General features: G+C 34.2%; 1 protein-coding gene across 3 annotated transcripts; it reads right to left on the reverse strand.

Annotated features, from left to right (window-relative positions):
- Positions 1 to 40: 40 nt before the first annotated feature.
- Positions 41 to 26677, reverse strand: SEX1 (Pyruvate phosphate dikinase, PEP/pyruvate binding domain-containing protein). Of its 3 annotated transcripts, XM_088209842.1 has the most exons (35): positions 26398 to 26677; positions 26027 to 26087; positions 25522 to 25823; positions 24296 to 24337; positions 24075 to 24184; positions 23857 to 23935; positions 23644 to 23735; positions 23381 to 23534; positions 22560 to 22784; positions 22053 to 22397; positions 21837 to 21944; positions 21602 to 21700; positions 21295 to 21435; positions 21108 to 21196; positions 9965 to 10099; positions 9537 to 9699; positions 9353 to 9442; positions 9083 to 9268; positions 8092 to 8154; positions 7950 to 8012; positions 7784 to 7843; positions 6257 to 6409; positions 6040 to 6123; positions 5289 to 5465; positions 5049 to 5155; positions 4635 to 4848; positions 4456 to 4559; positions 4170 to 4305; positions 3878 to 4003; positions 3286 to 3396; positions 2578 to 2676; positions 2222 to 2395; positions 2024 to 2116; positions 1699 to 1814; positions 41 to 558 (listed from the first exon to the last, which is right to left on the reverse strand). In XM_088209842.1, the coding sequence occupies exons 3-35, from the start codon at positions 25798 to 25800 to the stop codon at positions 354 to 356; spliced, it is 4422 nt and encodes a 1473-aa protein (XP_088065968.1). In that variant the 5' UTR covers positions 25801 to 25823; positions 26027 to 26087; positions 26398 to 26677; the 3' UTR covers positions 41 to 353. The 3 variants fall into 3 exon arrangements, with proteins under 3 accessions (XP_088065968.1, XP_021895819.1, XP_088065970.1); XM_022040127.2 differs by lacking the exon at positions 26027 to 26087; XM_088209844.1 differs by lacking the exons at positions 24296 to 24337; positions 26027 to 26087.
- Between the last annotated feature and the right edge of the window lie 445 nt (positions 26678 to 27122).

Raw genomic sequence — 27122 nt, forward strand, 5'->3', positions numbered from 1 at the left:
CCTGTATAATAAGCTCAAATGAATGCCTGAGTCCCGTAAGAGCACCTAATAAATCAATGCATTATTTATGAGATTAATACAGGCGCCTTTAAAGAATATACAACAGTGTTATGTTGGCTCACTGGACAGCCAAATAAACTGTTCTATACAGTCTGACGCCCTGGATAAATTACATGAAAAGCTTCCACTTACATCTATAACTTTCTTCTACTTTGTATTATATTTTCCTTTTTTTTTCCTTATTTAGTTTTCTTTCTTTCCCAATCTGCTTTCTTTTTTACTGTCTCCTACTTGTAATATCTCTGCCATCAGCAACTGCCACAAGGAAAAGTGCAAACTGGAAAATTTGAAGATCACATTTGAGGTCTTGTCTGGACAACATAAATTTTCCCATCTCTGACTACACCTTCAATGTCTTGTGGAGATCCATACAACTTCTCAATTTCACTTCCTGCACGAGCAATGCTGGAGAGAATTGATTGCTGGAAGTTTCCATCAGTGATCAAAGGGTCAGATGAATAATCAAGCACGACTTTCTCTTCCTCATCCATCGGGACACTGCAGAGGGTACAGAGTTATATCAGTTATGAAGCAGGGAGACAAAACGCAAAAATAGAAGCTTTCTTCTTACTTCTGTAGCCATGACCTTGACATGTGCATGCACCACCAATAGGCACACTATAGGACGATACCATATGCCATTTTAATGGCATGAACTGGATCGGTTCAGTTTATTTATAGTAATTGATTTTTGATACTTGTTTTTAATGAATTTAATGATAGAAAGAAAACTACTCAAGTAACTAACTTTCCAGGTCAACCTTAACTGCAGTTTGAGTTTATAGAACACACCACTAAACAGTTCAAGAAACTACAGGAGAAAATAATTGGATTTCAAAAGATCTAGATGTTTACACTACTTCAGGTTGGGTAAGTTGGATTTCAAAGAAATTCAAGTTGCTGACTTCAACCAGTCCCAGATTAAAGCTTATTGGAAATGAGTTAAGACTTGAAAGCAACACAAAAGCAATGAAGTGAGCTAGGAATGTCTACAACCAAGCTTAGAAAGTATTATTTCACGAGAGCTCGAATCAGGTCACTGCATAACCAAGGATCCTGTGGTCAGCCTGGATGAGAAGATACTGATGTGTCTAAAAGATAAGAGAAAGAGAAAGCTAGTGTTGGGGATTGAGAGGTTTAGAAGAACACACAGGGTGAGAAGGGAGAAAATACAGCATTGAAGAAATCCTCAAGAGGTATATCACTCCGGATAAATTCTGATTACAACTGATCCAGATATTTATGTTGACTTCTGTTACAATTTTCCTAACCAAACTTCTATTAGTTAGTTATTATTCTATCTACTTTCCTATTTTTATACAACATTTTCCTATTTTCCATTTTTTCATACAACAGATACATGGAAGAATGACTATGAGAAATTTTAATAATAAAAATCGAGGCAGTTTACGATCCTAGAAGCAATTCTAGTGATGGATAGAAAGAAAGAACTGATAAATGAGACAGCTGAAACTACAAGAAGGAAACAAATGGCAAGACCTAGTGAAAACCCCAGATTGGCTTATGCCAATGAAGTACCAAAATTAAAGAATAGGCAAGAATGACTGCTTCCATGAAATAGATGTTTTTATCAGCAAAAAGTTGAGATATATAAACTCAAAAAGAGCAGGACTTTACCTATCATAAAGGCCTGCACCAGCATACCCTTCAAGATCTTCACCATTAGAGTCAGAGCGAAAGATTATGGAACGTCTTATGAAGAGACCAATGGGTTTGCTTGGGTAACCTAGCAACTGTGAAGTGCACAACTACATTAGACCAAATGGCAACAAACCAGTGGCCTGGTGTGTTTCCTTCATTAATGTAAAACCAAAAGGACTACTGTGTTGGTCCACAGATGTGAAGAAAAACCAGTAGGCATGTACAAAGTATTAGAAGTAAGCATTGTCCTTTATATCCATATCAAATTGTACCTCCTACACAATCAAGATGAACATGTTACCTGCGGTGAATTCAGGTTGCTCTTCTTACAGATAAAACTCAATGCACGGCCTGGATAGGCTCCAACTAGAGTCTCTCCAAGTCCCTTCACCACCTAAACCAGAAAAGGAAGATGCCAAATTGATGCTTGTTACTTACAGCTGGAGAAATGACTAGGTACCAGAAGGAAAAAATAGCGATATAATAAATCAGAACTTGCCTCAACGTATATCTCTGATGAATCCCCTGAAGATGGGTTAGTTGTGTGGATAACAAATGCATAATCAGCATTTATTATTTCCTGAACAAGGACAGCCATACAGAGGTAATCATGATCCAATTTCACTTTCTTTGTACTGAAGTATGCTCTTTCATTCCATTTTGAAGCCCAAACCTAGAAATTACAGAGCCAATTAATGCCATGAATAGAGAAACTAAAAAGTCTGCAATCGAAAAGTACCAAACTTAAAATTTAAATTTGGGACAACATGAATGAAATATCATAAGGTAAATTTAACATGGCAAGTATTCAGAGATCAAGTATCTATGCCAATTAGAATATCATGCAGTTCCTACCTTCTTTATAGCCATCCATGCTTGCTCCCATCGCTTTTCACCTTCATCACCTGGCCAAGGCATGCCAGAACTTTGCATCTTGGTTTTCAGTTCTTGCACCTGAAGATAAAACCTTGAGAAGCTATCATTTCTAAGTTTTATGCCAAAAAACTTGGCAATCCCGAGATAAGCTTTCCACTAACTATCAATTTCCTTGACAAAACATAGTTACGAGGAAAATTAAGGTTAAAATTTCTTGGATAAAATCTCCTTCACATGGGAGATCCAAGTAATCGATAGCTTTACCTCCAGTCCTTCAGTAACCAAGGGTTTACGATACAACTAAACCACAAATCTCAAGCCAAAAGCCATTAACCAACTCACCTTAACTGAGTTGGTAGTCTTCTCCTCTTTTTACCAAGAGGGTGAGGCTTCAACAGTTATGAAGTCTCATAGAACCAGCAAGGAAAAAGAAACTAGATCTGTTAGGCTAAAGTGAGTACCATAACTGGTTATAAGGGAGAAGGAAGCAAGATATTGATCAGGACAGCTGTTGACAATTATGTGTATGTGTGCGAGGTTGTGTTTGTGATTGTTTCTACATTTCAGGACCTATTAAATGAGCACACAGCCCTAGGTAAGACAAGACGATGAAATATGCGTTTTGGGTTTGGGGGGAAGGTGGGATAAGATAAAGAAGCATGATCTGAAATCCTAGAATGAGCGTACCAGTTCGGGCAGTGCTACCAACTGCAGCACTGTTTGGCGAATCTCCGCAAGAGCACTATATTGTCCTTCTCCCAATTTTTTCTTCAGTATTTGCAACTTATCAGCCACTGCCTGCAGGTTGAAGGCAAAAACTCAAAGAGAGATACAGTGGCGAAGGTGTGTGTAAAGTCTGACAATAATATTTCACAGATAAAAGCAGTATACGGAGTTCTGATAAATCAGATGCTAATGATGATACATCATGAATTCTATTTTCAAACGTGTTTTTTTTCTTTATTTTTTCTGAAGTTCTTTCTTTTTCTTTGAAACTTTGGGAATAGTAAACAAAAATCTTTAACCCTGTTCCATGCCAGGCTATGAAATGTAAAACAATTCATATCACATTAATGCCACAGTTGAAATGACTAGTTAAAGTTGATTCAATTGAGATACAACCTAAGAAGTTTGATTTCCATTTAAATGCTAAGCATCTGTGATAAATTCTTGCTATTGAAGTACGAGTTCCTTCTAAAGGAAATCATGTGAAGTTTCTCTTGCAAAGTGCATAAGGAATTCATTGGAATAAATAGGGAGTTAAAAAGACAATAACAACCTGATTTGACTTATCAGAGAGGACCTTCTCAAATACTCCAAATGGCAGAGCAACAGAGGTAGGAATTCCAATCCATGAAGGCAGTTTCCCTTTCAGATAAGCGATATTCCGTGATTTAGCACCAACCTAGGATAACAATGCATGGACATATTATACATTCCGTTTTCCAACAGAATGATTAAAAAAGTTTAATTTCTTCTTAATCATCTAACACCAAAATGATTGAACTAGAGAGTAGAAAATAAAATAAAAATGTACTTTCTACATATATAAAGAATAATTTTATGCCTACCATTTCGCTTGTGAACTCCTCGGATGATATGGCGTATCTACCACCAAACTGCTTTCTGACCAATGTAATAGATGATGAAATGACATCTTTCAAGTTACTTGAACTTGAATCTGCTAGCTCATCCTCATTTACCTCCCTGAGATAAAGCCCAAAAGATAGAAGAAATCAAAACAATTTATTTCACTCTATGCAAACTTTTGTAGATAGAGAAAGATCTTGTATATGTAGAATTTTACAAACCCATATAGAGCTACAATCTTTCAAAACGGGAAACAAATAGAAATACCTATAGACTATATCTGCTGAAGTAGGTTTTAGTCTCAACAGTTTCCCCTCATTTGCCTGGAGATCTGACAGAATGTTGGGATCAAAGCATGTAGCAAAGCAGACCTGCAAGAAACAGATGCCACCACAATGAACAATAAACCTTGGACATTCAAAACACAGAATGCAGTAAGTGATTACCTTGCAATTTCTGGCACGCACAGAGACGTGAGAGAGGACATCTGGCATGTCAGGTGTCAGCACGGCAACTGCACCATCAGGAATTTCCTCTTCTCCTTTTACACTTCTTACTACTAATATTGTTGGTCGGTCGTAAGACTCATTCTGTACAGAAAGCAACTCATCCACAACACAGACATATCCTACAACCTCGACTGGACTGATAACCTGCCAACTGCTCCAAACAAGGTAAAGTTGCTTTAGAAGGTTTTATATCTAACCTAATGATGTTTCTAGACAGACAATTTTCTTTTTTATCGGTGGTTCAGAAAAATTAGCCTAAAATTGGATTGGCCTTTCTTATCATCTACTAATAAACCATTTAACTAACTGATTCAGGAAAAGACAGTTGATTATCAGTGATAAAGTGCCAACCTTCCCAAATGCGCAGTTTTTCTAAGAACAGGATCAAGTCGATTAAGGAGTGAGGATAAAGCTGCGGCTGATCCAGCACGAATGATTTCTTCTGTGAATATATTAAGCTGCAACAAATGATAACAAAGAAAGAATAATGAGACATGCTCCTCTGCTCAACTGAAGGTGGAAAAAAAGGTCTCTAGACATGATTTGAAAGGAACTTTTGTGTTTAAAAGAACTAGAGTAGTAAAAGCGTACAGCCCACTGATCCACATTGAGAAGTGATCCAAGATAGTCTGCTGATGGTTGTAAAACTTGCTGGTACCACTCAGCCTTAGTAGCAAGTGCAAGACGAGTTCTGTCAAGAACTGATTTCGCATATAAAGCCCAGTGACCATTTTTACCCTTGAACATGTTTAGGGCATGATTCCATCCCTAGAAGAGTAAGAAAATTAACATCATTAAAAAATTACGTTAATAAACGAGCATAAGTCTATGAGAGACAAGCAAAGTACGCTTTCCTATTCCGCTAGTTATTTTTCCTTAGTGAATGAACTTATAAAGGCTTAACATAAAATAAATTTAATTTTCCTTTTCTGAGCAAAGTTGGTAACATTTGGAAAGAAGTTCAACGAAGAATATATCAAATGTCATGTCAAGCCAATGGAGGATACTTCAGGTTAAAAATTCTTTTTTTAAAAGGTTGAAATAACAAAAGCTTGAATTGATTTAGGGAAAATATAACGAAACAGAATTATAGTATAGGAGTTTTGTCATGGCTAACTTGGGAATTCTTCAAGCAATCAGAACTTTTGCCATAAAATATTTGCTTGTTAGAAATATAGTCAGACTACTGCTCTATAGTTTAAAGCTCTAAACAATAGCCACAGAAAAGAAGAATATAGTGTAATTGATCCCCAACAGAGGCTCTGACATAGATCAGCCTCAGTATGAATAAATCCGTCAAGTCATGCCCTTAAGAAAATTGAATTTAACAAGAGAAATTCACCTTCAAGCAATAAATGAGATCCTCGTTGTCATCTGATGAAAGTGCAAGATTTTCAAGAACCAGTGTGATGAAATATATAAGTTTCTGCAACAACAGAATTTTCAATCAAAAAATTTATATACTAGATAATGAAAATAGAATCATTCATATATCATATAGAAATCTTGGAAAGAAATATTTTGTATATGGTTGTTTTCGTGCGAATAACTAAATCTACCTCTGGTCCAGTGGTATTCAGTTCCCCGTATCCTCTTTCAATTGCTATTCTAACAGTAGAATCAAGAGCAATGTCCAAAAATAACAGATCCTTCAAACGATCATGGAACTTTAATAGCAATGGCCGGAGCTCTTGACGAGCTTCAAGCAAACCCTGCATTCAAGATTTCAAGGATGAATAACTTTTTGATGTAACAAACAAAATAGAAGTAGAAAACATGTAATGTCCAACGGAGTTGCTCTATTCCCATCATAGGCCTATGTTACAGTCCTTGCTGACAAATCATGTTATAAGCCGATTTACAATGAAATCAGTAGGTAGAATTTCTTTTTTCTTTGATTTCCTATCTTTTCCTATCTTTTTTCTTTGAAGTCTTGTGGACAGAGAGAATCCTACAATCTCTAGAGTAAAACACACTCTTAATTCACATTAAAAATTCAGACATAGAATGTCTTCTTCTTCAAACAACAGATGATATATACAAGAGGAGCAGTTGATTCTGTAAATTTGAATTTCCAGAATTTCCTAAACTGCCTTTGTCTTATAACAGACTTATTTCCTACACTAATATGCAGTTAATACTCATAAATATTACATAATAAAAATTAAAAGTTATGTACTTAAATAAACAATTACACAGGATTCATTTAATTCTCCTCTGATAAATCTTCGACAAGAATTATTGGGTTCTCTAACACTCTACTTATTGACCCTCTTAAGCAAATGCTACTCATCACCAAGTAAATTCATCAATCATACTGTTGAAGTCAATTTACATTTGCTTTAATCCTCCGATTAACCTTAGATAAGAATTATTGGACTCTCTAACACCCTACTTATTAAAACCCTCTTAAGCAAATAGAACGTATCACCAAGTAAATCATTAACATATCATTGAAGTTCTTTACATGTGCTTTAATCCTCCTTTGATAAACCTCTGATAAGAATTATTGGGTTCTCTAATGCCTTACTTATTAACCCTCATACGAAAATGCTACTTATCACCAAGTAAATTCATTAATCAGACTGTAGAAGTTAATTTACATATGCTTATATCAAACAGAAAGGTCGCTGCAGGGGCTGGAATTCTGCTATTGGAGTAAAACATATGGAGCAAGCCAGAAAATACTTCCTTTTTCTCACACCTGCTGCAGGACGGCAATTGACATCCCCATGCTTGATGAGTGTAGGAATGTAAACCCATCCTCATCTTGCAAGGATGTTCTCTGCATCACTACTTGCTTCATTACCCACTCCATTTACCCACTCCATATATCAACCATGTACCTGTCTCTTACCCAGCAATGAAATCTCTCCCTACCATACCTGCTGCTCATTACCCACAACTTTGCCAATTTATTTGCCCCGGTTATCCATTTGCCACAAATTGCCATTCCGTAATATAACTAACCACTTCTAAACCCTTACCTCAAGCACACACAAATACTAGAGAAAGATGACGATACATATGTTGAGATCTTAATGAAAATAGCAGTTAAAATTTTTTAAACAAGATTTCTCACATACCTCAAGAAGCGGTTCAACATTTTTGTCTTCAACATGCTCAAGGACAAAGTGAAGCAACTCCTGTAATATATCAAGTCAAACATGTGCTTGGATTTCATAAATCTATTCAATACAATGGGCACATCAAATGGAAGGGGAAAAAAGAAAACTAAGGCAGAAATGTTACTGGAAACTCAGATGGCAGGCCTGAAATGGGATTTATCTGCACCCCGACCATGAAACCTTGACCCTGAAGGGATTTATTAAATTAATGAAATGCTAAGAATAAGCGAATTTACCAAACAACTTCTGTCAATATTTAACATTACCTCAGACCTGTAGCCCATACAATTTGAAATAGCAGATTCAAGATCTGCACCTGAATGAACAGCCTGCATATAAACCACAACCAGATAGAATTACCAGATGAAAGAACATGATTGATGAGAAAATTGATGGGAATAAAAAAGAAGTAAGTGAATGATAGAAGAAAACACTTGCACTCTTCATATTTTGAATCATAATCAGGATAAGTACATCTAGTCGTGATTATGACCATTGAGTTTATACTGAAGGAAAAATCGTTCACCTTTTTGTTCAGACATCTTTCGGTACACACTGATCACTAAAGGCATTATACTTTGATCATTGAATGAGAATGGTTATCTTCTAAAGGATGAAACTACATGAGTGAATGCGTAATTTGCAATTACTAGAAACGGAAGCTGTGTCTGGTAAATTAAAAGATTCTTAGCTTTCATTTCCTATGTACATGTATAGGTGTATATATATGCCTATAAATTTATCTACATATACATACATGAACTATTTTGTTTTCAGATTTTTTAGATGAACATGTTTGGAAAAAGAAACAATGCTACTTGAAGATGAAAAGAATTTTTTTAAAAAAATAGATGACCAAAAAGAATTGTTAGAAAATAAAAATGAAAATAGTGCATGAAATTGAAAATAAAAAATTCATTTTTTTCCTAAAAGATTGTATTTTGTTCCTTTTATGTACATATTATATATTTTTCTTCATATAAATATATAGAAACATGTGCATATATAATTCTGCGTATGTTATATATATATATATATACACACACCTTTTATATGTACACTTATTATGTATATTTGGACATGCATACACACACACATGCGCAGACATCCATATACGTACACAGTCACACATGTATATCTACACAATACATATATGTACAGAAATAATGTAAAAAATATTTTCATGAACTAAACGGAAACTGAGAATCTGAAGATTACAGGAAAAAGGAACATATAATGGAGGTTTAAGAAACCGACCTTTAGAGTTCTCATATAGTTACCAAGGTCCCGAAGAAGACCATCTTTTTGATCTCTCCTAAAATTTGGTTCAGAATGGATAGCACGGTCATAACTTAAAAGACGTTCCTTTGTTATGCCATTGTCATTCAAGGTCTTCCAGTAAACATTGACATCAAAGTCACTTTTAATATAATCAATTAATGCCTGCAAAAACATCATTAGTAAGCAACTTCAAATTTTGAGATTAGGAAAGAATTATGCTTAAATTGGGACCTATTGTTTCATTACCTGACAAATAATAACATCATCGGGACTAGTGTTATTATGTAATTTTTGATGCCACTCCTCCATTATTCCACCCTTGCAATCATTATTTCTCTGCAATCATTCAAGCAAAAATTCAAAATGCTATGATGTCAGCTTCAGAAGTACCATTGTGTTTTAAAAGAGAAACAGAGCATTTGATACCAACTTGTATAACTAGGATTTCATCACGAATTCGTTGTCCCACATCCCCTTCACCGCCTCGACCGACTGTAGACAATATCATTCGCAGAAGTTCCCAATACTGTGGATAACTTTTGTAGACATTCTGGAGTGAATCAGTAAGCCTATCCTGGGCTTTACTTATCTCACTGAACCAATAAGAAACTAGAATCAAATCTGGAATTCATAGAATAATACTGAATGGGCCTGATATTTGTAAAAGCAAAATGTCCCAATCAGCTGGATTCAGCAAAAATTTATTCTAAGCATTATATTTTGCATGCAATCGCACTGTAAATGAGTAAGATTTGAGTATATTGTTTGGTCATCATCCAATTTGGTCAAACTATAAACACAAATTTAACATGTTCAAAACAAAATGAGCACTTTTGTATCTATTAGTCAAAGTTGTACCGTGGTTTCACATTGTAATTTTTATTCCATATGAGCTGCCTTGTAGCCATAAACCTCATCCACACCAAGATCCCTGCAAGGCCTAACTCTCCAGCTTGTCTGGCTTCATCAACCAAGTCTGCTGCAATGTTAAACCTAAAAACAGACAGGAATTATGACTTGTTACCTCAAGAACTTTGAGGAACTGAAATATTATGAGACAACCAATGATAAGTTTGACAAAAGGTAAAAGTAGGCACAATAAGAGTTGATAAGTTGAGATTTAGCCAGCGCTAGACCATACATTGAGTTCCATAAAATTTTCAAGAGACTAAGATAAGAGATGTGCTCGGATAGGAAACACTAAGACTTTCAGATTTATCTTTTCCATTCAGCCTTCAATCATTAATCTGTTATCCCATGACAGCAAAAGCTTAAAATATCCTTATAATAAATAATATTTACTTTAGTTTAAATTTCCTGACTGTATAAAATTATCATGTTCAAGAGAAATCAAATTAGTCAGGAGAACGCTGAATTATCACAAGCAATCAAGACTACATCAAAACAATACAACTATCTTTTGGAAGTCTGACGTGCTTCAAGAACTTACCTAGTTAATGTTACTTTCCTAAGTTTACAAGAGCTGAAAATGAGTAAGGAAAAAGTAAGCACAAAAGCTCAGGATTTCTCTGACTCATTATTGCCCCTAGAGAACTACAAGTCTGCTTCGTTCACCTGTAAGCCCTGCATAATGGTTGAAATGAATAGCCATTGCAAGAATAATGATTATGTCCAAGTTTGGTTGTCCACTAAATATTTTAATTTTTATTCAAAGAATAGCTATCCCTTTTGGAATTAAGTAATAAATTGCTATTCAGAGTAGTGCTCAGTTTTGTATGATCAATTTTACCCTTATTTCTGAAATTAAACATTGCATTAAATATGAAGACAAAGGCAGTGAAACTCTTCTAAGAATACAGCATTACTGGAGTATCATGGAACAAAACCAGAGCGTCAATGGACTTCGGCCAAAAGATCCCAGCATCGCTAAATATTTTGATCTGACATGCCGCAACTGGATTTTACTGATTCTAGCCAAAAAAATTACCAGATCTAGCCAAATATCGAGAAATTTAGCACTCAAATATTTAGATGAGCAACTGGCTTAAGCCTTGTTGCTAATGGCATTGATAGCGCAGCCCATGCAACACTCATTATGTAGGACAAGTGGTAGCCACCATGTGGAGGTAGTAGTTTAGAAAGAGCTGCCAGTGCCTAATGATGCAAGTAGGAGAAGAACTTAAAGTAGATATATTTAAATACTAAGAGATATTTATGTAATTGTATACTTATTTACTATTAAGGTACTTAACTTACTTAGGAACTAGTACTTATGGAATTGTTACTTAACTTATTTAGGAACTAGTACTTATGGAATTGTTGCTGATATATGTTTATTATTTTTGTTTAGGTAAATCCTATTCAGTTATTCTATATTATAGGTTATTCAATTAATAAACTTCTATTTGTACATAGCACAATTTCTACATACGCTTAAGAATTCTATTTTGGTTGTATTTTCTGGTATCTATGAATAAGACACCCTAGTTTAGTTATTTGGTATGCTATTTATATGATTATTATACAAATATTGAGTTATTAATTTGATTAGTGAGATCTAAGATCTTTAATTTTAATTCTTGATAAATTTTATCTAAGTATCTGTATTATATTAAAGCTCTCTCTTCCCTACATCAATTGTTATTAGAGCATAACTTCTATCCATCACGCCGCCATAATTCTTTTCCGAACTTCACAACCTACTGCCAAAATAGTAACCTCACAAACCCTACAACAGAAGCTAAGCTGCAACACTGACTGCAATCCAGAAAGCGGCCTTTGATTACAAGCATAAGCTGGCCATTGTAGGAGATGCAACACTGCCACTGCTATGTACACCAGTGCAACCAAATGGCCTACCCACCAATTCTCAGCCCCTAACTTAAACAGAAACTGCTGCAACCACGGCCTGAAGTTATTCATGCTGCTGCCTTGGAAGAATCTATTACTCCCGATAACATCAAGGAACATTGACACCAGAACCAGAAGCAGGGCCTCCAAAGACTCCCGGGATAGAAGAACAACAACAAAGGACCATAGGAAGTCAACACGTGATTACCGCACACAAATTACTGGGTGCGGAGGTCAACATTTTGAAGTTTCTGCTGACTGGTTCAAATTGGTTCAAATTGATTTGTTTCAACTTGCTCAGTTCAACCACCTCTAGATTAGTTCTCAACACTTTCAAACTGGCTCTAAGGTTTTTGGGTGCCCTCTTTCACCTTTTGAAGTTAGTTTGATCATATTCATATGTTATACTTACTTTTTAGGCATATTAAGAATATGGACAAGTTAATGTCAGTTCGTGCTTCAACCAAATTTATTTTATTTACAATGTATGTTAAGTCTTCCAATTGGATGATGGAAGAGAAAATGAATGTAATGTTAGAAGTGTTATTGATGTGACCCTAGAAAAAAAAATCCAGCAAAGAACTAAAAAAAAGCTGAAACCGAAAAGATTACAAGTATTGAAGTCCGAAAAGAAATCTAAAGCCACCAAGAAGAGGAGTCTAGTTTATGTTTAATTTCTAATATTTTTCTGCATTATTTTATTAAGAGTTTAAGTTTTAATTTAAGTTAAAGTTTAGTTTTTAATTTGAATTAAAATTAAGAATTGGAGTTTAAGTCAAATAAGGATGACAAACTCTATAAATAGAGGTCATCACCCCTTATGTAAACACAAGTTCGATATTCAATAAAATTTTCAGTTGCTTTTAACTCTTTCTAATTGTGTGAGTGCTCTTTAAGAGGGTGTGTACAAACATCTTGCCAAGTCCCAAGTTGATTCAACTTATCAAGGTAAGTCCCTTGTGGTGTTTTGTCAATCCTTCTTGAATTGATTTCACTTATCAGGATTCTACCACGTGGTGTTTAATCAATTCATCTTTCATCCTTATTACCTTGGTTGACACTCACAGGTTGAGTATAGATCAAGCAGTAAGGATTTATTAAGAGTTTTAAAGATTCTGAATACTAGATTAATTGTAGGATTATTTTATCACAAACTTGATCCTGAGTTCCGCAGCATTTGGTATCAGAGCTTCAAGCTCAAAATAAATCTCACTATCTTGTGTTGCTTTTAATTTTTCATTATCCATCACATAAATATCTACACCCATACGACATAAATATAGCATCTACCCCACCTCATCAACATCTTTGTGTGTGTATATCACTACATATGACATTACTTTACAATTTCTTATCCTACAATGAAGCTCACGATTCCTTGAGTTAAGGGCATCAATCCCGACACTCGCTTGAGGTTGGAAGACTATTAGGTAAGAATTCCAACCATGAGTAACCATAAGGGAGAGTTATTATTAGACTAACCTATCTTGTAGGAACACCATGTCAGAACCTAATGAAGTCAACCGATTTATGACCTTGGAAGAACGCATGGAGGCTAGGATAGATGATATGTACAATAGACTGAGCTTAGCCATTAAAGACATAACAACAAGGATGGATGAGAGAAATAGAGGAAGAAATCATAATCATCCCAGACGCTGACACCACCAAGATGATGATGAGTCCTATGGCGATAATAATGAAGTCGATAGAAGAGAAATCCAGAGGGAAGATGATCACATTAGATTCATCAAGATACAAATATCCCCGTTTAAAGACAAAAATGATGTATAGACCTATCACGAGTGGAAACGAAATGTAGAGTTTATCTTTGACTACTACAACTACAGTGAAGCTAGCAGCAATCGAGTTCACTGATTATGCACTTGTTTGGTGGGATCAAGTGACTGCCCTCAGAAGAAGAGATGAAGACAACCTGTATCCACGTAGAGAGATATGAAGTCTATCATGAGAAAAAGACTTGTTCAATCTTATTATGACAAGAAGTTAATTAGAAGTTCTAAAAATTGACTCAGGGATCCATGTCTGTGGAAGATTACAACAAGGAGATGGAGATGGTAATGATCAGGGTCCGAGTTTATGGAGATTAGTGACCACTCTCAGAAAAAGAGATGGAGACCAACTTGTATCTACCTGAGGAGAGATGAAGTCTATTATGAGAAAAATTTTGTTCAATCTTATTATGATAGTGAGTTGCACAAGAAGTTTCAAAAATTGACTCAGGGATCTATGTATGTGGAAGATTACCATAAGGAGATGGAAATGATAATCATCAGGGCCAGAATTTATGAATACAGAAGTCATCATAGCTAGATTTCTGAGTGGCTTGAACGGGGAGATTCCCAATGTTGTGGAGCTACATCACTATATAGATATGGATGAAAATGTGCATATGGCTATGAAGATTGAAAGACAGCTGAAGTACAAGACCCCACTTGAGAAACATTTTAGACCACACCCCAAACTACTACAAGATGGCCAACCAATGAAGACATAAAGGTTTGAAGACAAGAAAGATAAATCTTCTACCATTAAATCTAAAGGTACACACCTAAAACTCCTTCTGATGATAAAAAACACAATTCTATTGAGTGTTTCAGATACCTTGGAGTTGGACACATCGTCTCGCAATGTCTTAATAAGAAAATCATGTTGTTGAGAGATGATGATGCCATTGAGAGTGATAGTGAAGATACTGACAGTGATAGTGCTGATAAGACACCACTAGAGGCTATTATGGAGCATCCAATTCAAGGAGAACTCATGGTTATCAGAAGAGTACTGAGTACTTAAGTTAAGGAAGAGGGTAGCCACCAAAGAAATAATCTTTTCCATACATGGTGTCGTGTGAATGGAAAAGTCTATCATCTCACCATAGATAGAGGAAACTACATAAATGTTACCAGTACCCTCTTAGTTGACAAGCTTGGGTTGACGTGTACCAAGCATCCCCAACCCTACAGACCACAATGATTAAATGATTGTGGGGAAGTTAAGATAATGAAACAAATGATGGTACTCTTTGCCATCAAAAGGCACGTTGATGAGGTTCGTTACGATGTCGTACCGATGCAAACTAGTAATTTGTTGCTAGGGAGGTCATGGCAATATGATCGGCATGTGTCCCATGATAGATATCAGAATCACTATTGTTTCAACCTGAATGATTAAAACTTTTTCCTCACACCACTATCACCCAAAAAAGTCTTCAAAGATCAGCAGAAAATCAAGAGTTCCATAAAAGAGACAACTGACAAAAAGAATGGCAGCAACAGACCATGTTTATTCACTAGCCATTCTTTTTCCAGTGGGTTTATTTGGCAGGATTCCGGAAGAACATCCCTACCTAAGGAAGACTCTGATTTGAGGACGAATCCTTTCGAATAAGGAGGGATGATGTGACCTTATAAACAAAAAAAAAAATCCAATAAAGAACTAAAAGAAGTTAAAACCGAAAAGATTACAAATATTGAAGTCTGAAAAGAAGTCTAAAGCCACCAAGAAAAGAAGTTTAGTTTATGTTTAATTCCTAGTATTTTTCTCTATTATTTTATTAAGAGTTTGAGTTTTAATTTAAATTAAATTTTAGTTTTTAATTTGAATTAAAATTAAGAATTAGAGTTTAAGTCAAATAAGAATGGCAAACTCTACAAATTGAGGTCATCACCCCTCATGTAAACATAAGTTCAATATTCAATAAAATTTCCAATTGCTTTTAACTCTTACTAATTATGTGAATGCTTTTTAAGAGGGTGTCTATAACCATCTTGCCGAGTACCAGGTTGATTCAACTTATTAAGGTAAGTTCCTTGTGACGTCTTATCAATCTTTTTTGAATTGATTTCACTTATCAAGATTCTAAAATGTGCCATATAATCAATTCATCTTTATTCCTATTACCTTGGTTGACACTCACAGGTTGAGTGTAGATTAAGTAGGGAGGATGTGTTAAAAGTTTTAAAAATTCTGAATACTAGATTAGTTGTGGAATTTTTTTTATCACAAAGTTGATCCTGGGTTCCGCACCAGTTATAACATCATGTGGTAAAAAAGGCATGAACAATGGCTACTAGATATTGGCTATATACTCACTACCCCTCCTTATTCAATATAAGAATCCGACTTATTGTAAAAGTTCAATTTCTATATAGATTGACATTTTTAGAGAAATCTCCCTACAAAGCATAATCCTAGTTTACTTTTATAATTGGAGGATCTTTTTCCTTTAATGAGACTGATTTGCATTTAGTTTCTAATTAAAATTTTCTCTAATCTTCTCGTATATATATTCAAATGTTGTAAATTAAGTGTCATGAATCAAAATTTAATAAATAAAAAATTTAATTACAAATTTTCATGGTATGAGAGCAGAAATTTTTAACCTTAAAATTTTTTTTTTCTCTTTCTTACTGATGACTAAATATGAAATGATTATAGTAAGAACCAATGACCTTTCTGAAGTCACATCTCTGCTTGATGAAATTATTTCTATCAAACCATCCGAGTGAAAAGCCACTCAAATTTTGATCACTAGCTACAAGGTAAACATAAACAACTATATTCAATGGCTCAACTGGTAAAAATGTTTATCTGTGAAAGAGGGAGAGAAGAATATCTCATCGGAGAAGTCAACAAATCACACTTGGAAGGCTGAAAATAATTTCATGTCGTAGCTGACTAACTCCATAAAAAATGATATCAGTAAAAATTTCTTACTGTACGAGACGACACGAAATCTGTGAAGCAGCCAAAAAGTTCTACTTAAATGATGAAAACGCGTCAAAAATTTTTACTCTTAAATCTAACCTCCATAACTTGCGACAAAGAGATCTATCCATAACTCGGTCTACGACATGTTTACCCATCACTGGCTACAACTCGATGTGTTTGAGGAATTTGGAAAGAGCAATTCAAATGATGCAAAACAATCCAGAAAAATTTTGGAAGGAAAAGGAAATTTCAAATTTCTCATGAGATTGAATAAACACTTGGACAAAATCCGGAAAAATTAATCGGAATCAAACCATTACCTGGTATTCGTGATGTATTTTTCAAGGAGAGAAGAAAGCAGAATAAAGGTAATATTGGGAGATGGATTTACAAATCCTACTACTGAGCAAAACTCTGCTTTGGCTACTTGAGACCCTCATCCTAACTCATACAACCAACCAAAAAAGGAAAGGTTTTGATATGATCATTACAGAAAACCAAGTCATACTTGAGATAGTTGCTGCAAAATTCATCAAAAACCAGCTGATTTGAAGGACCAAAAAATCAACTACAGGCAAAGAAAGTAAGAGAAATCATGCTTCTGTTGATGAAGGTATCTCCACTAAGAAATCATGTCCATTCAGCAAAAAACAAAGAGAATTTCTCAAAAAAATATTCCTACATCAAAATTCCATTAATGATAACATAGGATTTGTGACAACCTAAAAAGATAACTACTTTTGTACTTTCAATGCTATTTCAGGAAGTCAAGATACTTGAATCATTGACTCATGAGTATCCAACCATATGATAGAAAATAAAATAATGTTTCAAGAATATAACCCATGCAAAGAGAATCTCACCGTAAAAATAGCGGATGGATCTCAATCAAGAGTGGCCGGAATAATTGATATTCTCATCTTAAAGGACTTAACTGTAAAAAAAATACTTCATGTACCCAATATGGATTGCAATTTGTTATCAGTAAACAAATTTACTGATGGGCATCCAACCATATGATAGAAAATAAAATAATATTTCAAGAATATAACCCATGCAAAAAAATCTCACCGTAAAAGTAGCGGATGGATCTCACTCAGTAGTGGCCGGAATAATTGATATTCCCATCTTAAAGGACTTAACCGTAAAAAAATAATTCATGTACCCAATATAGATTGCAATTTGTTACCAGTAAGCAAATTTACCTAGAATCATAACTGTATTACTAAATTTTCCTCAAATTTATGTAAATTTCAATATTTGTATTCGATGATGACAATTAGCGATGTGAAATTATATTTCAGACTCTTTCTCTTCAAGGATGATGGATTTTTTAGAAGACAATCTCATAATGCAATATATGTTGACTCTCAAGACAATCCAATTTATTTAGAAAATTAATTATATTATGCCTTATTGATCAAGACATCCAAATTTTATATATCTTGAAAAATTATTCACTTCTTTATTCAAAAATAAAAGTTCAGAAAACTTTAATTATAAAATATGTCAATTGTCAAAATGTACTCGTATTGTATAGCCCATATCCTTCAAAACCTTTAAACCATTTGCTATGGTACATTGTGATGTCAGAGGGTCATCTATAATCAACAATATTACCGGTACTAAATAATTTATATCTTTCGTAAATGATCATGCAAGAATTACATGGTTAATTTCTCATAAAAAAAAAAAATCAAAAGTTGGTCATATATTCAAAAAAATTTAACAACATAGTAAAACTTAATTTCAAGAAAAAAATGTAAGTGTTGAAGACAAACAATGCAAAAGAAAATTTTGAAAGAGTTGAGAATTCATCTTGAAAACGAGGGGATTGTTCATCAAAGTTTATGTGTTGATACCTACCAACAAGATCAGATAGCCAAAAAGAAGAATATACATTTTTTGGAAGTCATCCTCTCCCTCATGTTCACAAATCAAGTTCCAAAATTTTTATGGGGAGAAACTGTTCTAACTGTAACTAACTTTGTCAATAAAATATCCCCTCAGGTCTTGAGTTTCAAGTACCTTACAAAGTAATTCTCCAATTTTCTACCACTCGACTTCTATCTACTCTAGTTATCAAAGTCTTTAGTTGTTCAATTTCTGTTCACATGCACATTATCACATAAGCAAACTAGACTCGAAATTAATAAAATGTATCTTTGTTGGATATTCATTAAACCAAAAGAGATATAAGTTATTCACTAGTCATAAAGAAGTTTGTAACTCCATGGGTATCACCTTTTGTGAAAACCAACCATATTACAAAATTAGTATTCAGGGAGAGAAGAATACAGAAGAATCCCAATATTGGGACTCTACCACTTAATATCTTCATCCTCCTCCGATTAAACCTATTTAGCCTTCAGAATAGATAGATTGAGATAAGACATCTAGACATGAACCTGTCTACCCTATTGAAAAATCTAAACTTCTATACCAAATGGAACAAGAACCAAGAAGACAAAGAGCCACAACTATCTGACTAGAGTCATCAATCCAATCCGAATCTAAATCTAACATCACTAAATACTTCAGGTAATCCAAATTCAGATCTCTCCCTTGATAATCTGTATAATGATAGGCTTATTGTTTTAAGAAAACAAAAAAGAGCATGTACTGATCATCTAATTCACAATTTTATTTTATACAAATGTTTGTCATCAACTCACCAGATGTTTTATAACAATATTGATAAAATACATATACGATGAATGAGACATGAAGATCAAAAGTATCCGACTGAAAAATTACAATTGTGGAGGAAATCCAAGTTTTAGAAAAGAATGAGACTTGGAAAATACTAGAATTACCACTTGGGAAATATCCAGTCTGCTATAAATGGGTGTTCACAATCAAGTATAATATTGATGGTAGTATCAACATGTTCAAAACTCGATTAGTAGCTAAAGACCTTATTCAATCCTAAAAAATCGATTATCAAGAAACATTTGTACCATAACAATGCTTAAACACAGTCCGAATACTAATATCCTTAGCTGCCAATCTGAATTGATCAATATTCTAATTACATATGAAGAATATTTTTTTTAATAGAGAACTAGAGGAAAAAGTCCATACAAAGTTACCACTAGACTTTGAAAATCAACTCACTAACAGAAAGGTTTACAAACTCAAAAAGTCCTTATATGCACTACTCAAATAATATCCAAGAGCGTAGTTCGATAAATTCACTAAAATAATCAAGAGATTTGGATATGATCAATTTCAAACAAATCATACTATATTTGTCAAACATGATCCTTCAAGAAAAAAAAAAATCCCCATCATACATGTAAATGATATAATAATTAAAAGGAATGACATAGAGGAGATAATCAAATTCAAAAAACAATGTCATAGTTAAAGCATTTGAGATTAAAGACCTAGTAAATCTCAAATATTTATTTAGAATGGAAATTGCTAGGTCAAGGAAAAGAATCTCAACTTCTCAGTGAAAATATATGTTGGATCTTCTAAAAAAAGTAGAATGTTTGCACGTAGTTATTTAAGAAGTATCTTACTTTTTGTTCTCCCAATCACATTTTTTTTATAAAATTATGTACTTCTTTTGTATTTATTATTATCAAGTATTTAAAAAATTATAATTTAATTTTTTTACTTAACTTACTATTTTATTAATATTAATACATACTTTGTAAAAAATAAAAAATTCTACTTCTTTCCAATTCTCTAATAGTAGATAAATTAAATTGTTTTTGACATGAAAAGATTTATTTGGTAAAAAAATGATATATTATAACTTTAATTTTATTACATGTAAATCTTCGTTTTTTAGTGTAGATACAAGGGCAGTTAAATAATTTAATTTCTGTTACATTGTAATTTCTTCAGTTAATAAAGGGGGAGGAAGCATATACTTTCAAAGAAACTAAAGCAAATGTAGAATAGCCTATGCGAGAGGATATTAGTTTAATTTTCTCTAATAACAAAGTATCCTTGTTTTCAACGACTTTATACAGTTCCAGTAGCAAACCAAATAACACCTCGTAACATCCTTGATCATGTGTTAAAAATGTTATGGTTTTGAAGTGTCCACTGTGATAAACATCCTCATTCCTTTACCAATATTGATACCCAAAAGCTAGTAGCTTACCAACAGAAAAGCTTGAATTTTGAAGAAATGCACATGCAAAATTATCCCATGCCACCCAATATCATGTGTGCATAATACAGTGTTACCAAAAAGGAAAGAAACTTAAAACATATTCTTAATTGCCCTAAAAGCTAATTAAAAAGGAAACACAAACACAGAGCAGAAAGAAACAAGTAGGTTTTACACAAAACTGACAGCAGAGCCATTTTACATTCTTAGAAGAAAAACTGCAGCACCTCAATACCATAATACAAAATATATTTTATGATAACAATGGCACGAAAAGCAATTGGAAATAAATAAGCTAAGGAATCTCTAAAGTTCCAGCAGATTACTGACCGATGCATGAAGGATTTCTGTGCTTCACTCTCCAACCCTGCTATTTTATCAAGCAAAGTCTTGGCAGTACCTTTGCCATCACCAGAAACCTTCACGAGAAAATACAAGTTTATATCCAGAAAAGCGAAAATTTTCTATAGATGATGTCAAGCAGCTGGTTCCATTGAAATATCAAACAGAAAGAAACCTTCTGGACTTGCTTTGATCCATGGCCAATATCTATATAGAAGTCAGAGCCCTTGTTCTTTATCCAGCTTCCACCAGAGAAGAGGACAAATGGCATCCCCACATAAGCATCCTCTTGAATTTCTATCTCGCAGGATTGGACCTGAAATTCAGATTGGAAATATGAAGATTGTTCTTTTAATGTCTAGTTATCACATACTATAATATTAACATCTTAAAGACATTTTTTTTCACTCAATAAACTTGTAATACATCATAAGATCTCATCCTAAATTATGGGGAGCTAAATTGTATTTTATTTGACAGACCTGACCAGGAAGACCAGTGGAAGAGTTAATTGAAAACTGTGTTTCTGCAGCCTCTTTTAGAGAAACCGAACCTGGAGGCAGCACAGCTGGAGGGGGTACCTGCAAAATTTCCATATATCTAAGTAAATTTAACGTAAAAGGAGGCAGCCATGACCATATATCAAAATAAAAAAGGGTCATTCATCATCCAAGTTGTTCATTAGGACACTACAGTGAAGAGTTTGAAGAACCTTACCAACCACTCTCCAGCCTTTTTAGATAAAGCCCAGTGAAGAATAACTGGCTCTTTGAAATCCGTAGCAAGATAAATCTTTGTCTTCCCAGCAGGCTTGGAAACAAGTACCTTGAAAATGTAAGAGGAGTTCAATTAAGATTGTTACTGAGAGCAAAACATCCATACAGAAGAAAATCAGAGATGAAGGAGCATGTTGCAAGCACATTCTTAACTCACCATAAGTTGATTATCACCAAGCTTGAAGACTTTCTTACTGAAAACAGACTTTCCATTCTGTTCTTCCTTAGACTTCAAAAAATGCTCAACTGCTGATATTGCTCTTTGTTCAACTGAAATTTCTGAGTTCTTCTCAACAGATTTAGCCACTTGCTTGTTAAGAAGCTGTGTTGGCTCCCTTTTCTTGCGCTGAATTCTCTCTGCATGAAAATATTTTTTCTGATCTGGCTGCTTCAAAATCTTGGTCTGTATCTCCCCTTTGGTTATCTTCTGACGTATTTCATCAAGAGAAATACCCTTTTCTAGTTCAGATTGTAATTCTTTTCTGGCTTCCTCAAACTCCCTCTAATTATGGAAACATCACTGATATCAAGGTTAAGTGCAAGTAACCAAGAACCTCTTGAAAAAAACAAATATAAGCAACCATGTTTCGTATAGAATACTAGCATAAATTTAAAAAAAAAAAATCCTAAAATAGCAGGTAGCATTAAGGTTAGAGAAATTTACAAGTTGTTGCTCTCTGGAGTAATTGGGTTTTCTTGCTCTCTCCCACCGTATATAAGCTTGTATTTGTACAAGTTCATCAGGTATCTTGTTCTTTGCTTGATGGACAGGATGCTCCTTGGTTTCCGATACATCATTTTTTTTCATAAGCTTTGCCCGAAGGTCATCCAGAGAAGTACCCCGGGCAACTTCCTCCAATAGCTCCATACGAGCTGCTTCGTATTCCTCCTATGACAGACAAAAATTGTTTCTTAAGTGTATAGAAAAATGGAAAGCCAGAAAAATCATGAAGCTATTTGCATTTGTTGGGATGAATTATTTTCAATCATGAGATGAACTTTTTGATTATTCCACGTAATGATTGTTCCGCAGAAAAGCAATGAGTGCATAAACAAGTACATTCAATTTCTGAACCCTTAAACTATAGATAGGTGAGTACTTCACTCTGATGTCAATATACTGTGTCTGCAAGCATCCAAATGCAAATAATGCCACATAGATATAAATTCAAAATTTATCTGATGTCACATAAGAAGTGGCTGCAATCAATATAAGAAATATCACTGTGATCACTAATTAGAGCACATGGTGATGACCAATTTAAATGTATATTTTATTCCAGAAAACAGAGAAGAATAGATCAAGCATCATTACATAAAAATAAGCGAAACTTTAATACTGAAAAATAGTTTGAAGCTGCACATAAAAAGAGAATAAAAATGATGCCATAGAAAATTGTCTTCTTCCAGAAGCAGAAAAAGGCAGGATAATGCAAGAAATGGAAAAGAAAGAAAAAATATATTTATATAGAAGTTTTCACATGCCTTCTCTTGCTCAGGGGTGTAAATCCTTTTTCCCTTTCGTTCCCACCTAAGATAAGCTTGCACCTGAACCAGATCTTCAGGAACAGAAACCTTAGGAAGCAACTTCTCTCCCATGGGTAATTTTATATGAAAGTTCTGCCCTTTATTTTTAAACCTTCAATATAAAAGTCAAAGAAAAAAGAAGTAGATGATTTAATCTCTCACAAAATAAACCTAGTGGATTCCTTTTAGTAAAAGAAGAAGAAGAAAGAACAATAGCTCACCATTTATTTTGGGCTTCATCAAAAATAAGAAACTCAATAGCTTGTATTGCTGGATCGTCAATCTCAATTTTAAGGTAGGAATTGGAACCAGACTATAGAGGAACATTTCACAATCATCAAACATCCAACTTTTATCACAGTTCATCTAAAAAATATAACTCCCCCAAAAAGAGAAGGACAAGTTAATTATATGTGTTCATTTTAGAAAGTTACCTTCATAAAGGGAGTTCTGAGGGCTCTGTTTTTGTAATTTTTAGTTTCATCAGGATGACGGGAAGGAAGTACCCACTTTCTAGTGATAAGGAAGAAAGGACATAAGGAAAAGAAGCGTCCCAAATATCTTTAAGTGTAATAAGGAATATTTGAAATTAAAGCAAACGAATCAAACCAGAGCTTAGCATAAATATAGCTGCTACTACAAGTGAACTTACTCCTTCCTATCACGAATTGCACCCCAATGTAGAAGTAATGAGTTGCTACTGTGTGCAATTTGAATATTAACTTCTCTGACTGAGCCTGGTGTGACAAGCTTAACATCAACCTGCTCAATTACAAGGTTGATGTGTTAATATAGTATTTATGATCAGAAAAATTCTAGAAAGTGTTATCTATAGACCAAAAGCTAGCCAAGAATTCCTAAGGCTGTAGCTACCTGCAATTCAATATTGCCATCAAGGTTGAATTTTCCTGCACGCTGACCAAGGGAATGAATTTGTTACATTTTTTAAAATTCAATTTAATCAAGTTAAAAAAATCTGAACCACTAATTCATTTGCAAGATGCACTTTCATGCATGCAGAAATCTAAAATACATTTTTCGACCAAAAAAAAAGGAAATATGAACTACATTAACACTCAATATCATCAGATAAGAGTAGCTCATATGCACACTCAAAGTCCATCTCTCTCATACATCACTCAGCTAATGCCTGCAAATTTGCATGGAGTACAATTGTTTGCATAACTCAAAGTCCGTCTAAAGGTATTACGAGAAATTATTTCAAGATAAGATATGGACTAGTAATATGCTAGATAAAAGTCATATTGCACATATGTAAAGTTCAAGAACAAATTAAATATTGGAAGTCAATAAATCTTGAGACTGCCAAGGAGAAAAAAAAACTATTAATCAGGGTCTAAAAATCTTCAAGTGAAATGAGACAACTATTTCTACAGGCTTTCAAAGTTAATATCAGTTTTCAGTACGCGAATCCTAACTCTGAGAGTTACGAGTGGATAAAAATTCCTTGATCTTGATAATGAATCTCCACTTTGAAGAAATGACTTATGTGGAAAAGATATAAAGAGATGGTACAAAAGCATTTATAACACAAAATAGAATAGACTGGCCCGTCAATGGGCGTAGACTGCAACACAACAAAGAAGTATTTTAGAAAACTTGGGAGTTGGGATCTTTTCACACATGGGAAATAATTTGATGAATAATCCTTAAGACTGAACATCATCCAGACCAACTTTCCAGAAATGACAATCTAACGAAAAATGTTGATAAACTCTCAAGCACGTATCTCTGAGAAAGACACCCACTTATGAGTTTAGTAAAACATCTAGTCTATGTTACACCTCTGTAATCCCTCTTCCATAAGATATACTAGCCACCCATTTTCTGTAAGACTAAATAGTAAAACTGCAATCATAGTGTAACCAATACTCTCTTTAAGGGAAAAATAGACCATTATAGGCCCAACAATGTGATAATAGAGATGATAAGACCAAAGATGTGAGAGTCACCATATGAACTTGGTTGTAATCTTCTTATTGACTTACAGAAATAATTAAAGAAAAAAAAAAAACATGTTTGCCCTGTATTTTGGAAAACTCAAAGCCAATCAGGTTTATTATTTTAGTGAGGATTACCTCAGAAGCTGGATCCATGGCTAATACAGCTTGTGGGACAATTTTCACTTGTCCTCCTGTTCCAGTGGTTAGTCTTGCTTTCTGCTTATTCAGACTGTTCCCATAAAATTTTTTAGATAGAAATGATTTGCCTATCTGGGCTGCTGAGTTAGTCACAGACCCAGGTCGATATAAAGAGTAAGGGTGAGTGCCAGATGAATGGAGCTTGCTCTGATGTTCTAAAACCACAGGACGAAGCAAGCTCTGTTGAAGTAAATTATGTCCTACGGTATTGCTCATATTCCTTGATGCACTTCTTTACCCTGAAGGAAATCCAAGTATCAGTAAATAGTTACTCGACAAAGGAGGCGGGGTAAGCGGGGAGGAGGGAGGAAAAAAGAATCAAAACAGAGCAGATTATGTAACGTTAAAAGCAAAAGTTAAATTCCAACAAGATTCGTTGAAAATGCGGTTACTTACAATAATTTCCAAGATTCAGTATAGTCAAAGTAATAGAACTCTATACCTAAAACTTGTTTGGCTGCCCGGAAAATGGAAATGGAAACGGAAGAATTCGCCTACGAAAACTAATTGACATGAAATGAGAAAAAATACCATTCTCCATCCCAAAAAGTATGGAATATTAAAGAATACTCCAGTATCTTAACTGATAGATACTCGTTTTTCCCATATTTTTTTAGAAATGAAACGATCATGAATTAACCATCAAATTAGACCATACGCAATAAAATCCTCTCCATAGCGCTCAAATGAAAAAATAAATTCCCAAAAAAAAAAAAAAAAGCAAACAAATGCAAATCAAAATTCTGATCTAGAATGTCATGAAGGGAGGAGATAGTTATATAACCAAAGGTATAAGATTAATGAAACTAATACCTCGGTTGGAGCTTGAACTATAATTAGCGAGAATATACGATCAGATTGTTCTGAAGAAGAGGTTTCAGCTGAGAAAATAGAAACTGGCAGTGGATCAGCTCTAAGTCAGTGAAGAAGCGCCAATCATAGAAAGAAATCAAACAGGGAAGCGAGACAACGTTTGGCATAGGTAGCGCTTTATCATGATCGGTGGACACGTGGCGAGTTTTGATTGGGCCAGGTCGGGAAGAAAAGCTCGGGAAAGAGAACTGGTCACGTGCGAGATGTGAGAGCGGGAGAAATGTGTGGAGAGGGTCCGTGAAGAAGTGGGTACTTATAGATCTGCCCCTTTAATTTCCCTTCGGATATTTTCACATGTTAGATTTTTTTTTTTTTTTCATTTTCTTTTTGCTCCAATCGTTGGTCATTTCCATAGAACATTTTAGAAAAATAATTATATAAACTGACAAAATAAGAAAAATAAATTTTAGATATTCTGAAATTGCGAATTAGAGTAGTGGCATTCAACTTAGGAGACTAGATGCAGTTGATTTGATTCATTGATGGATCCAAGATGCAGCATGCAAATATATATATATAAAATATATGTGAATATATATTATGTATAGGTAGATATTATATAATAATAGTGTTATATGGGTACGTGAAGTGAGACCCGTAATGTTTGAAGTGGCAGAGTGGGATGGTTATTATTATAAATATCTATTTTATAAATTTAGAAATTT

The sequence above is a fragment of the Carica papaya genome, chromosome 8 (assembly GCF_054855325.1).
Source record: "Carica papaya isolate Zhongbai chromosome 8, ASM5485532v1, whole genome shotgun sequence".
NCBI classification, from domain to species: Eukaryota; Viridiplantae; Streptophyta; class Magnoliopsida; order Brassicales; family Caricaceae; genus Carica; species Carica papaya.